This window comes from Diadema antillarum, unplaced genomic scaffold, assembly GCF_040938485.1.
Source record: "Diadema antillarum isolate AM-2024a unplaced genomic scaffold, OU_Dant_1.0 seq00001612_RagTag, whole genome shotgun sequence".
Lineage (NCBI taxonomy): Eukaryota > Metazoa > Echinodermata > Echinoidea > Diadematoida > Diadematidae > Diadema > Diadema antillarum.
In genome coordinates, this window is record NW_027272325.1 from 471,086 (window position 1) to 483,523 (window position 12,438).

Here is a 12,438-nt window from a genome sequence, read left to right on the forward strand (position 1 = left end):
TATGGCAACTGAGAAAAGTGCAAGACTCCTTGGAAATGCACTATCTTCAGTCCTGTGTTTTACTTTGAATGATGTATTTTATGCATCCAGAAAAGGTCTTGCACTTTTCTTGGGTTGCCTCCCAAGGCCCATACATTCACCTTAGTGTTTGACTCTTATGCATGTTAGAGCAAAATAGGTTTTCATCTGACATTCATTATGGGAAGCATTAGAATACAAAGGGCGCATTATGATAAACGCTTCATATAGGTTGTGTAATTATGCTCTATTCCATACATTGACAAAGCGCCATTATCACTGCAGAAAGAGACAGTTCTTCTCACACTATAAAATACTCATCAAAGCCACTTCAGATAGAAATACAGCATACTATTAAATAAAGAGGCACTTGAAAACATTTACAGTAGTGTACTCTTAAAGGGGAAGGCTAGTAACTGATCAGTGGGAATCAGTGGAAATGCTGGGAGATGATTGTTCCAATCCTTATGGGATTCATTCAAGAGTTCATTGTATATCTATTGTTGTGTGAAAATGATTTGCTTCAGAACGGTCTCATATTCAAGTAATGTGCAGATTAATGCTCCGTCACTGACCAGGGACGCTAACCTGGAAGCATTAAACTGCACATTACTTGAATATGAGACCACTCTGAAGCAAATCATTTTCACACAACAATAGATATACAATGAACTCTTGAATGAATCCCATTAGGATTGGAACAATCATCTCCCAGTATTTCCACTGATTCCCACTGATCAGTTACTAGCCTTCCCCTTTAAATGAGACCTTCTAAATCCTCAAAACACACTACAACAGCCCTAAAGTGAAGATACTTAATGACATTCCTAATATCATTATTTCCCACATTTCATGATTCACAGTGCTAGCCCTGATGAAACAAACACTTATCATCATGAAATATTCACTGAGCTAATAATACCTTTCCCCGCCAATAATGCATCAGTGCCTCCGACAGTAACTCTGAGGCCATTGACCCCTGCATGTATGACTTCTGGCTAAAAGTCGATGACATTTCAACAGATGAGCAAAAGTTGTGTGGATGAGTCATTCAGAGATGCCATGAATTGACACAAGGAATGTTCAGTATTTATCAAGACCCAAATTTTGCCACTAACAATCTGCCCTCATGTAGATTTGCTGCAAGTCTTGAAAATTTGTATGCCATGTTCAGTAAAGATATCATAATTGCTTGAACTTGGGAGACATCCCTAACAAAGCTGTAATCATGTGCCCGTGCAAAGCCCATCTGTGAAGCATAGAGCAAAATAAATCTGGTTATGATTGACATATAGCTCACGATCCAATCCTATGGCTTCCTCTGTATACATCACAAAGATGGTGAAATATTTAGACCAAAAGTTGTATTCATACACAAATGAACAAAATATTCCCATGTGACACACAAGCTCAAATAGTCTCCAGATACACTTAAATTCTAAATGAATGCATGACATCAATTCAACATTCTTTTTTTTTTTTCTATTCACAGCACAAGTTCTAGAACTTTGGACAATCCTGTTTAACTGCCACATTCAACAACATCCACAGACCGTGTGAATACATGTACAGGTGTATCCATAGAGTATACTTCATTCAGCACAGATAAAACCAACTGCTGAAATAATCTACAGCACTTTTCATTCCACAGGTACATTGCAGTCCTGCATGCAGTCACATTTCATTATCCATGCCACCATAGGGAAATAGAAAGAGGAAAAAAAAAACAATAGGGAGAGAGAATGTGTTTTTTTTTTTTTTTTTTTTTTTTTTGGAGTGAAAATGAAAAGGGGGAAGGGGGGGGGGGAAGGAAGGGATAGAGCAAGAGTGGGAAATAACACAGACAACACATACAGGAATACGTCCACATCATCACCAGCTGTGGAATGAGTGAATGACTGGTACACAGTGTGTATGCTTTACTGTACTTTGCATGATTGATGGTGTGTGTATACTGGCCATGCTCTTTCCTTCTCATAAATACCCATGCATAAATGGTACATTGTAGGTGTGTGTATGTGCATGTGTGCTTTTAACACAGGTGGAGGTGAGGATAAGGTGTGTGTGAACACACATTCACAAAGATACAGCTGTCCATCTCTTACTGGAATACAGTCTTCTGGAGATGTGTGTGTTTTTTTTAATGGGTTGATTAAATCTTCTTTTCTTTTTTTTGGTCTCATGATATTGACTCTGTCTGGTCATAAACACAAATTAAAAGAAAAATCTACCAAAATCAAACAATGATTTCCAGGTGCTTGATCTATTGTGTCCTAAAGTGTTGGTACATTCATCACTTTTCTTTGTTAAGACAAAACTGAATGTGAACAGCTGGGTGCAGCTTGTGCTGAAAATCATTATTAGAGAGCAGATGGTTGTAAATTACATGTATGCATAGGCACAATACCCCTATTGTTTAATATGGACAAGAAAAAAAATATTTCTAGACATTATGCATTGAAAAGCAACAATACTCACAGCAGGTGTACACTGTCACACAACTTCATTAACAATCAGTCAAGAAAAATATAAAAACCACACTCAGATGTTCTGCAACATGGGGGAAAAAATCCAATTACACCACAAAAGAACATATCACAGACATGCAAATTTCATATCATAGCACAGTCTTCTTACCCCCACACCCTGGATAGAGAGAAACAAAGATAGGCAGATAGATGGATTAATATATAAAGAAAGTGAGAGAGCATGAGAAAGACAACTGTGTTAGTAAAAACTGATGTATGATAATAGAGTGTACAAATTTGTGCATTGCTAGATGGTGAATCAAAAGCTGTAACAACAGTTTCTACTTCTATTGTTATGCACTAATACTTAGGCCTACACTTCATGTTCTGCTCAGTTTACAGAGATGACTGAACTACACTTCAGATTTGTATTATACATTGAATCTATTTGAGCTTTGATTTGAGGATGTATCAGTATCTAAGAGCATATATCCCCAGCATAGGAAAAGTCAGTGCCAAATGAAATGAATTATATTATTCTCTGTCCACACAACTGACTTTCAAAGAGGAACTCTTCACTGAAGAAGATTCACTTGATATGCCATGCAGGTAAGGCAGAGAACTATTGAGGAGAAAGCACCTGCAGAAAATAGACCTTTGACAGTAATCCTTTCTTCTTTTTTCCCATGCGAGGCAAACTATCTGGAGCATAACTGGAGACAGTTTTCCATTATTCCGGACATATGGCTATGTGGAACCTATGTGGTACCATGCCATTTTCCCTAGCTACAGATACACTGTAGTTATAGACTTGCTCTGCTAAAACACTCCCCTGTACTAAAATGATATGCACTCAACAGTGAATTAAAATTAATTGAAATCAATAGCAACTCATTGACCACTCATTGCCTGAAAGCTATCTAAAACATTACGGCCCTGACATTCTAAGTAAAATGTTGGGACTCAACAAATCTCATTCAAATCTTTACATCATGGCAAAATTGTCTATAATTGTAATAATTTACTGTACACAAACTGTCATTAAGGCACTTGCCAGTTTATGTGCTTTGTGCACAATTAATGCTAGTGTTTCTGTGATATAGGCCATATAAATACACACAAGCACACACTAACATATGTGTGTATGTGTGTATGTGTGTATATATATACAAACACTCACGAATGTACATGTAAATCCAATGCAATGCAACCTTTGTGGCTAAAATGTGAGCTTCCACTCACAAGGTCAACATTCCAATGAATTCAATAGATAAATATGGTTTGTACCAGCTATTTATGTCCTGGAAAAAAAATGATCCTAATCTGAGTAAAACTAAACATAAGCCTACATACAGTTCATGTGACTGTGTAGCTTAGGCTATCACCTCAGAGTCATGGATCATTTCATTTGGGTAAACATCACACAGCCATTTGAAAACATGGAAGAGATACACCATGACTATATCACAATATCACTTTTTCATACAAAATCTCTCAATTTTTTTTTTCCTGAGCCTTTCTTTGTCTTCTTTTGTCCTTGTCTTTTCACCTGGTCATATCTCTTGCTGGCAAATACATATTGGGCAGGATCATTCCCTCACCCTGTTTGGAAATAAAGAAGGCCGTTTTATATTTATACTTATTCTTTCTTTCTTTCTTTCTTTCTTTTTTTTTTTTTTTTGGGGGGGGGGGGGTTTATACTACACACATTCTGGAATTGCAGCATACCACTGTCATTGTGTTCTAACCATATTGACCTTCTGCCATCAATTCAGAGCGTAGCCCAGTGCAATAAATCCAGGTTACACAGCGAGACTTCAGAGTGTTTTGCAGCTAAAGTAAGATCCCTTCAAATCTAACTTCATGTTACTAGCCATCTATAAGACACAGCCTCATCAGCCATAAACCTTGGATCACTTTCACTGCCAAGCTCATACACATGCAGCCTCTAAAAGTCTGCATACACGTATTAGCTACAACATATAACAGCCACATTGTTGTTCTCCTCTTGAAAAATATTCAATTACAGTCTATCTGTGCAATTCTATCACCAACATTATGGTATTAACAATGAAGTGTGTACTGGAATTCTGATGTACGCTCCCACTGAAATTTACTCATTGTTTAATATCAAGGTTCATGCGTATGTTTTATGACTGCAACTCCATAACTATGCTAACCTATTGAGGGTTTGTATGTATTGAGTGGGTGTGTGGTTGATCCCAAAAGCACACAAACAGTCAAACAGAACACTCAGAAAATGTACAGATGCATTGAGGAAAACACACCCTGTGGTTCAAACAATCCAAGTTAGTGCAGGAACAAATATACTTGTAGCTGGCATTTTTTAATATTGGGAGAAACGGAATGTAAATATGGCTAGCTTTTTGTCATAAACAGAGGCATATCATAACCCCATAACTTGTCCCACCCCTATATTTTAACCACAAGCATAAAAATATTCATTTTGTAACTGTTTATTTTTCTTGCCTCTAACACAACACTTTTACAACTGTGATTCACACTTGTGGAATTTAATTTGGCCATCCATGCCATTGTTGTCTGTTTTGTTGATATCCTATTAGAACTTGATTTAGTCTATGCTTGCAATCTACTTGTAACCACAATAGCAAAAAAAAAAGTAAATCAAGTGAAATCAAAGTCAGGCAAATGGAATTCTTAATCAAAAATCAATATTCAAACTTCATTCCTATCTTTTAGTAGCTCCCTAAAACAAGCATTTACTTTTCATCACTTTTCATGTGACAAGAGGGTGACATTTTGACCCCCCCCCCAAAAAAAAAAAGAAAAAAGTAGGGAAATCCCCTTTGTATAAATCTTGATAGGGATATACACTTCATGAAAAAGTATTCCCTTTGAAACAGTACAAGTCTAAACACTAACATGTACACCAACATTAGCACACACACCAAAACCAATATATACACTAACCCCAACACCAATACCAACACTAGCACCATCACTACCACCAATAACAACAACATATAAACAAGTCGAGCAGTCTTGGGAGTAAAAGGGGGCGCTGCCCTTGAACCTACCTGGGTCTCCATCTTCTGCCAGCACTGGTTGAGGGCATCAAGAGACGACTGCAGCTCCTCCTGCAGGTCCCCATTGTGATTCAGGACGTCGAGCTGGAGGTTCCGCCTCGCTGGCAGGTGATGCACGAATGGCGTATCCTAGCAACAAGACAAATATGGTACTTGGGTAAAAAAAAAAAAACCAACAACAACTACAAACATGACATAACAAATGTGATGCAATCTAGCATCAGAACTGATTAGGCATTGCAAGGAGGAAATGCCAACAACCACCTCCAACTTAGAGTCAAAAGGGGGATGTACACTTCGACTCGCATAAATGGGCTGGTTTTATGACAGCATTTATTTATCATGCAGCATAGTGGGTTTAAAGTTGAGGAGGGATCATGTTATGGCCTGCCTCCCTTCTCATGTACAAGATATGTTATAATGGCGAACATCAGTAATTCATGAAGTAACCTTATATCATTCTGCCATCCGTCATCTGGGACGAGTCTCACCCCATCGCTTTACCCAGGTCACTTCCATAGCATCTTTAATACAGGCTTTATCCTTCGTTCACTTGTTTTCAATTGTGAGATGTTTTAATGCTGGACAAAATCATAAAAGGAGTATGAAGGTATGTGACAATGAAATTGTGATGTTGACAGTTTGTTTGTGGGAGACATGAGCAGAATTTGCTTTGGTAATGGTAGGATGTGGCATTTTATCCTGCATAATTTGCCATGTATGAGGTGTACTTACAGTACAATACACAGTCTTCTAAAGGATGGTCATGATGTAAGGGTGATCTTACATGACAAGAAGATGGAATACGACTTAAAAATTCAAATACATTGATATTGTAGGAATATCACAGCGATATTGTGACATATTGTGGATGGTTGTGTTAACAGTACTGATCAGATTCAAAATTAAGACAATTCCATGACACACACACACACGCACACACCCATACACATACAAATATACACCGTTGAAACTGTCTTTTTCAAGTGTCCCATTTAATATGCTGATCATTCCTGCTAATGAATCCACCTCTACTTCTAGTAAATATTATCTATTGTATGATTTTCATCATCGGCATCAGCCAAGATTGATTTCAATATGATTAATGATCTTTACACTGAATATTTTATCCTCAATGATGAACCAATAAAATTATTGTGGTTGTCATTTTGAGGAGTGTTTGTTTCACTCTCCGCAGGGGTCAAGAAGAGAAAGAAAGCCCTGGTTCAAAACACGTCACTCTTGTTGACATAATCCTTGTTTTCTAAGTCAATATACCTTTACGGAGGAGAATAATGTGGAAATTTTTGTCCACGGTACAAAAACAAACACGCCCTGGCGCTGATTCACAAAACAATGTGGCCTTTGACTGGACAATGGCGTCGCTTGACCATTGGCCCATGGACGATTGATTAGGACCCATGAAACCAATCGCATGTTGTTCACGCATCGCAGCTGGTGTCGCGACCTCATTTGAGAAGAGCAAACACTCATTAGGCACGAGCATGGACAAGTTCGGCTTCTACGGTTTCAGAAACCATCGAGCAAAGCAGTCACCCATAGTTTCGAGTACACTAGACAAAAACACCCTGAGCATATGGGGCCTACATTTTTCTGCCACACGGGTTCCTTATCTTGCCATGTTCAAGCCACCTTCTGAGAGATCCTGGTATGATTTATTGTCCTCATGAGCAAAGTTCACAAACTTTTTTTTTTCAGTTATGTGATCAACACATGATGTGTGGCATCATTTGCTTATTTGCTAGTGATGAACTGTACCATAACAATATATCCAAAACACCACTGTTATTTCAATAAGGAGAGAATAATGAAGAGGCAGCCATCAATAACAAACAGGTTTACAAGCAAAATCTTTTTTGCTTTTGACATCACGGGCCATTGACAGAATTTTGTATTCAATCACAATGCACCATAGAATTATGAGCAGATAAGTCATATGCTGTGATCACTGAATCGAGTGAAGGGGAACCAATGTGGCTTTTCATAAACATAAACACTTCATAAAGAAAGTTTGTATATTACACACAAATGTCTATTGTGAGTTCTGGTTCATGGACCGACAGTCAAGTCTGCAATTCAAGTCCAGTGTTTCAATGGGTCTCTTGGAAATTAGGCAATGGTTGAACATATGATTCACAAACGAATCAGAATATGCACATTTTGTGGACATGTTTGTCTAAAATTCTAAATTTGCAGACTGCCAACAATACCTTTAACATTCAGCAGGTTTTTCATTCCTAAATGACTTCCAGGCATAACATACCATGCATGTGAATAGTCAGCTTTAATCAAAATGCAGCTGCAAGTTCTCTGGCAAAAGGACCCACAAATCATCATCACACAAACAATATGTAATCCACTCATTGAGAGCACACATAATGCAAAGTGAACTCAATGAACGTTCAGTGACTCCACAAATATCCGTAAGGATTCTGGTGGATCTACACCGTACCTGTGGTCTGATGTACTCCAGCGATGCCATCAGCTGCCTGTTCCTATCTGCCTCCTGCCGCGAGATCTCCTCCCACTTCTCCCGCAGCGCGGCCAGCTCCTGGTCTGGCTCCAGGTCCAGGGGGATACCATGGCCACCGCCACCGTTGGCCAGGGGCTCCGAGGGGGTCCTCCGCTTGGCCCCGCGGCGGGCCACGGACTTCACCAGGGCCTGGTGGGCTGACAGCTCCTCTTCCAGTTTCTGAAGATGATAAAAAAAAAAAACAGAATTGAACGAGGTTATCTAAAACTCCATCAGCCACTTTAACCCGTTGAGGACGAACTGATTTTGCTACAACATGCATTTCCCATAGACATCTGGCTGAGCATACTCTTGACTCATCCTCAATGGGTTATAACTTGTTCAGCATGTCTGGATTTTACACAAATCTTCCTTGGATGTTGATGCAACAAGTGTACAATGTAACTTATGAACATGGAGTGTAACAATGAAACTTTAACACAACATTTAATAAAACCCAGAAAATATCTCCATGCTGTAAATTTCCCATAAATCTATACCAGTATCTTGAAACATATCATACACTCTGTATTGATCCATTGCAGTTAGTTCAAGCATTTACAATGGATAGGATACTGAATTTATATCGATGAACGCAGCAACTGAAATATTGTACACAGAGGAGAATGTAAGATATGAAAAGAAGGTATTAAAAATGGTGTTATGATGACAAATACCTCTTATAGGCCTAATGAGAGCATTTTTTTTTTTGACAACCATGTTTGGCATATGGTCCAATGCAAAGGCTAATTATGAAACTTTACTGTCCACACACACACACACACACAAAAGTATATTTGATCTCAAATTATTGCTTAATGTCAGCATCAGACACTTAGTTGTGAATACTAGCATTTCTCTTTGTTGAAAACCTAGTAATTTTCCATAGCTCCACTTCAGATAATATTCAACTCAGACACAACATCAACAGTCTCACCAACCCAACAGGCTGGGCAAACACATTCTTATTTGCAGGTAGTGTGTCATTGGGATCTTAATCAATCATGTCAACAATGTTACGTAATGAGATTTAGATGTTATAGAATTCATTCAAAACCAAAGCCCATGATATCTTCACATGAGAGGATAGAAGGCAAGAGTGGTCTTTCAACTTTGCCAGTCATCAAGGCTGAAATAATCTTGAGGCCTTTAATATCTTCTCATTTGCTCAATTATGCCATTTGTGCTCTGAGTCTGAATGAAAATGTACAACTGTATGTCAAAAATGTTACTCATTGCTACAATAGTTACATTCAGATGGTGATCCATAACCTCAAGGATAAGCCAACTTCGAGGATAAACTCTATGGGGCGCCAAGTGAGGCAGGGTCTATTTCATTACCAAAATGATAATTTCAGGAAATCAGTCATTTCGTCAATGAAATGACTGATTTCGTGATGAAAATGGCCATTTCGCTGACAAAATGACTGATTTTGGAAAGAAATTGAACATGCGACACTTGGTACCCCATAGAGCTTATCCTTGAAGTTAGCTTTATCTTCAAGGTTAAGGATCACCGTCTGGACGTAACTATTTAAATGTTATGTGAAGAAGTAAACATGTGCTTACTAGTAACATATAATTTTGAAGACAAAAGAAAGAGGTTAACATCAAAAAATTTACTGACAACTACACTGTACATGTATGTTAGCCAGCTCCTAAGAGTGCAGTATGGCATTTACCTGTAGTTTTCAATATGTTTCAATAGATGCAATTCAACCCGTACAATGTAATTTTCCAGTCATCATAACAGGGCTTAACTTACAAACTCTGCAAATGTTTCTCTCACTATCACAGTAAATGACTTCATACACCAACTGGCGAGGCATACAATTTGCACATTAGCTAAACCTCCTACTTGCATATATATGCAACTCTGTTGAATTTCAAGGCATGTTCAATTACTAAACACACTTGCAAATTACAGCTGTCAATTACGTGAACAGCAAGCCAAATGACAATTTAGACTCGAGGGATTTCTAATGATGTGGCATGTAACAATTATGGTCAGTCAGAGTCATTCAAGATACTGGCTAATGAGATGCCTTGATTACATCAGGGCTAACTTCTGAGCAATTTCTCAAATCATCACTGCCAGGTCTGATACATTTCTTAGAAAGAATTTAATGCTCTTACTGTGACAAAAAAAAAAGCCAACTTGTACAAATATTACATCATCATGCTTGTGATGTAACTTTTCATTTTGGGTAATTTATTTTATCATGAAGCCTAGGTAATTGATTCTAAAAGTACTCATTAAAGAACAAAACTTTGGAAGAACATGCATTTCTGTTTCTCATTCCAAAACCTGATGGCGGCACTACAAAACAAATTACATATCCTAATGCATCAAAATTATTCACAGAAACAAAGCATGTATGCAGGAATGCTATCTATGAGAAAAGAAAACATTCTACAACATGTATTCGGAGAGGTAAATTAATTTTGTTCCAAAACTCGCGCCCCTTTGTGAAGTTGAAATGAAACTTGTCGAAATCGACCCAGTGCAAAAGCATTATTAGCAATTAAGCGAGAGTTTAACTTCTGCAGGAAACATCCAAACCCAAAATTAGGTGAGTTGACACAAATACTGATATCAAACTCAACTCATTTTTTTAATGGGTTTGTGATGCAGAGTCCCATATGGACTATCTGAAGGCAGTTTCAGAACTTCTTTAGATGAAATTGCGCAGTGTACATGTAGATACTGATAGGAGATGCATTAGTGTTTTTTATTTTAAAATATTAGTCAGACACATTGCATGAGAGCAACTTTGAGATATAGGATCATAAATTTAGCTCAACTACAAATATCTAGTCATAGCACAATTTACAGGACAATTTAAGACTTTGAAACCAAAATGAGCATATTGTCAGCAACAAACTTTATTACCTACACTTTATACATGCTATCAACAGCAAATGACGCAGAGGTGGCTTTGGCATGCATCAGATTTTTTTGTGAGATGATGGTTGAAAGGTATGGGCAAATATTATTGTTTTCAAAATATTTCTCGCTCATACAGTCTGTACATTCACCTCATAAAAGTCTGTACATTCACCTCTCGCGGTAGGTAGCCCGTTTATGCTGTTATTAGACTTTGCACCCTTTCTTATCTCATGTGCGAACGCATTTATTGCTGAGCAAATAATATCTGCCCAAGACAACGCATCTGCTGGGAAACCTCACTTCATGTCCAACTGTCTACGTGACTAGAATGTCACATGGGGGAAAATTTTCCACGTCCAACAATTAACGTTCAGAGTCATCACTTCATCAGCATGAATGCACAATACATACACACTCCCGCCTTTTCTGCGGCAGGTCATAAATGCTTTGGTTGCCAGACGCAGCACGTCATTTGGCTGGGCTGACACTCTTAAAAACTGTGTATTATTAGCGACAGATACATCAGTTTGACAGAGTGATGTTTCCCTATTCATTCATCTATCACAAGTCATTGTATGTCCATTTGTCTCTGTCAACAGTTATTCTTTTTTTCCCTAACATGCAACTCACACGATTCTTTACTTTCAAAGGGAAGGTTGTTTTGAATGAGATCAGTGATACCAGGGTAACAAATCTGTTGAAAGTCACAGCAACCTTGATCAGGTGACCCTGATGCTGCTAATGGAGGGATCCAATTTCATCGGACAACATTATAGGGATGCCTCTGCTATATTCATTCAAAGGGTTAACTTATAACAGTATTAAGGGATATGAATGATATTGTGCATTTTGCTTTGAAACACCTGTAAATCTCTAGATTGCAAAGCGATTTCTCCTACACTCTAATACTTGACCAAACAGTGGATAGGAATTTACTAATTTTATTATATTAATATTACCCGGTATTAAATATCACTATTATTATCATTTTACTATTTTTCCTATTACTATTTCACTAATTTACTATAGGGATGTCTCTGCAATACTCATTCACATGGTTGACTTAGAAGAGTACAGGATATGAATATTTGTGCGTTTTTGTTTTGAAATACATGTACAAATCTCTAGTGATTTCTGTACACTCTATTGCTTGACCAAACACTTAACAGTGGAAAGGAATTTACTACATGTAATTTGTCAATATTCCTTCACTTCTTACTTCCTCATAGCACCTGGTCAATATCTTGCGGATTCAAGCTGACATTCCTCTTGACCATGTGAAAGTGCAAGATAAACCGTTCCTGGCTTTTCAACATGGTGTTGGGACTCTCGCCTATGCTGGCCACGCATGCAAAATGAACTTCCTGTACGACATGTGGGACCTGCGAAATGCCTCCAGCGAATGTATTGATTGATTGCTTGCTGGTCACAGCAGTGGCATAGATTGTGGCTTTCAACAAA

At 38.0% G+C, this 12,438-nt stretch overlaps 1 protein-coding gene across 1 annotated transcript in view; it reads right to left on the reverse strand.

The window, feature by feature from the left end:
- The window catches only part of LOC139711121 (muscle-specific protein 300 kDa-like), a 311,965-nt gene that overhangs the window by 68,981 nt on the left and 230,546 nt on the right, over positions 1-12,438 (reverse strand). Inside the window, exons 103-104 of the mRNA XM_071623037.1 lie at positions 8,028-8,267; positions 5,546-5,683 (exon numbers count right to left, since the gene is read on the reverse strand). Of these exons, the coding sequence (XP_071479138.1) occupies positions 5,546-5,683; positions 8,028-8,267 (378 nt within the window). The remainder of the gene's footprint in view (positions 1-5,545; positions 5,684-8,027; positions 8,268-12,438) is intronic.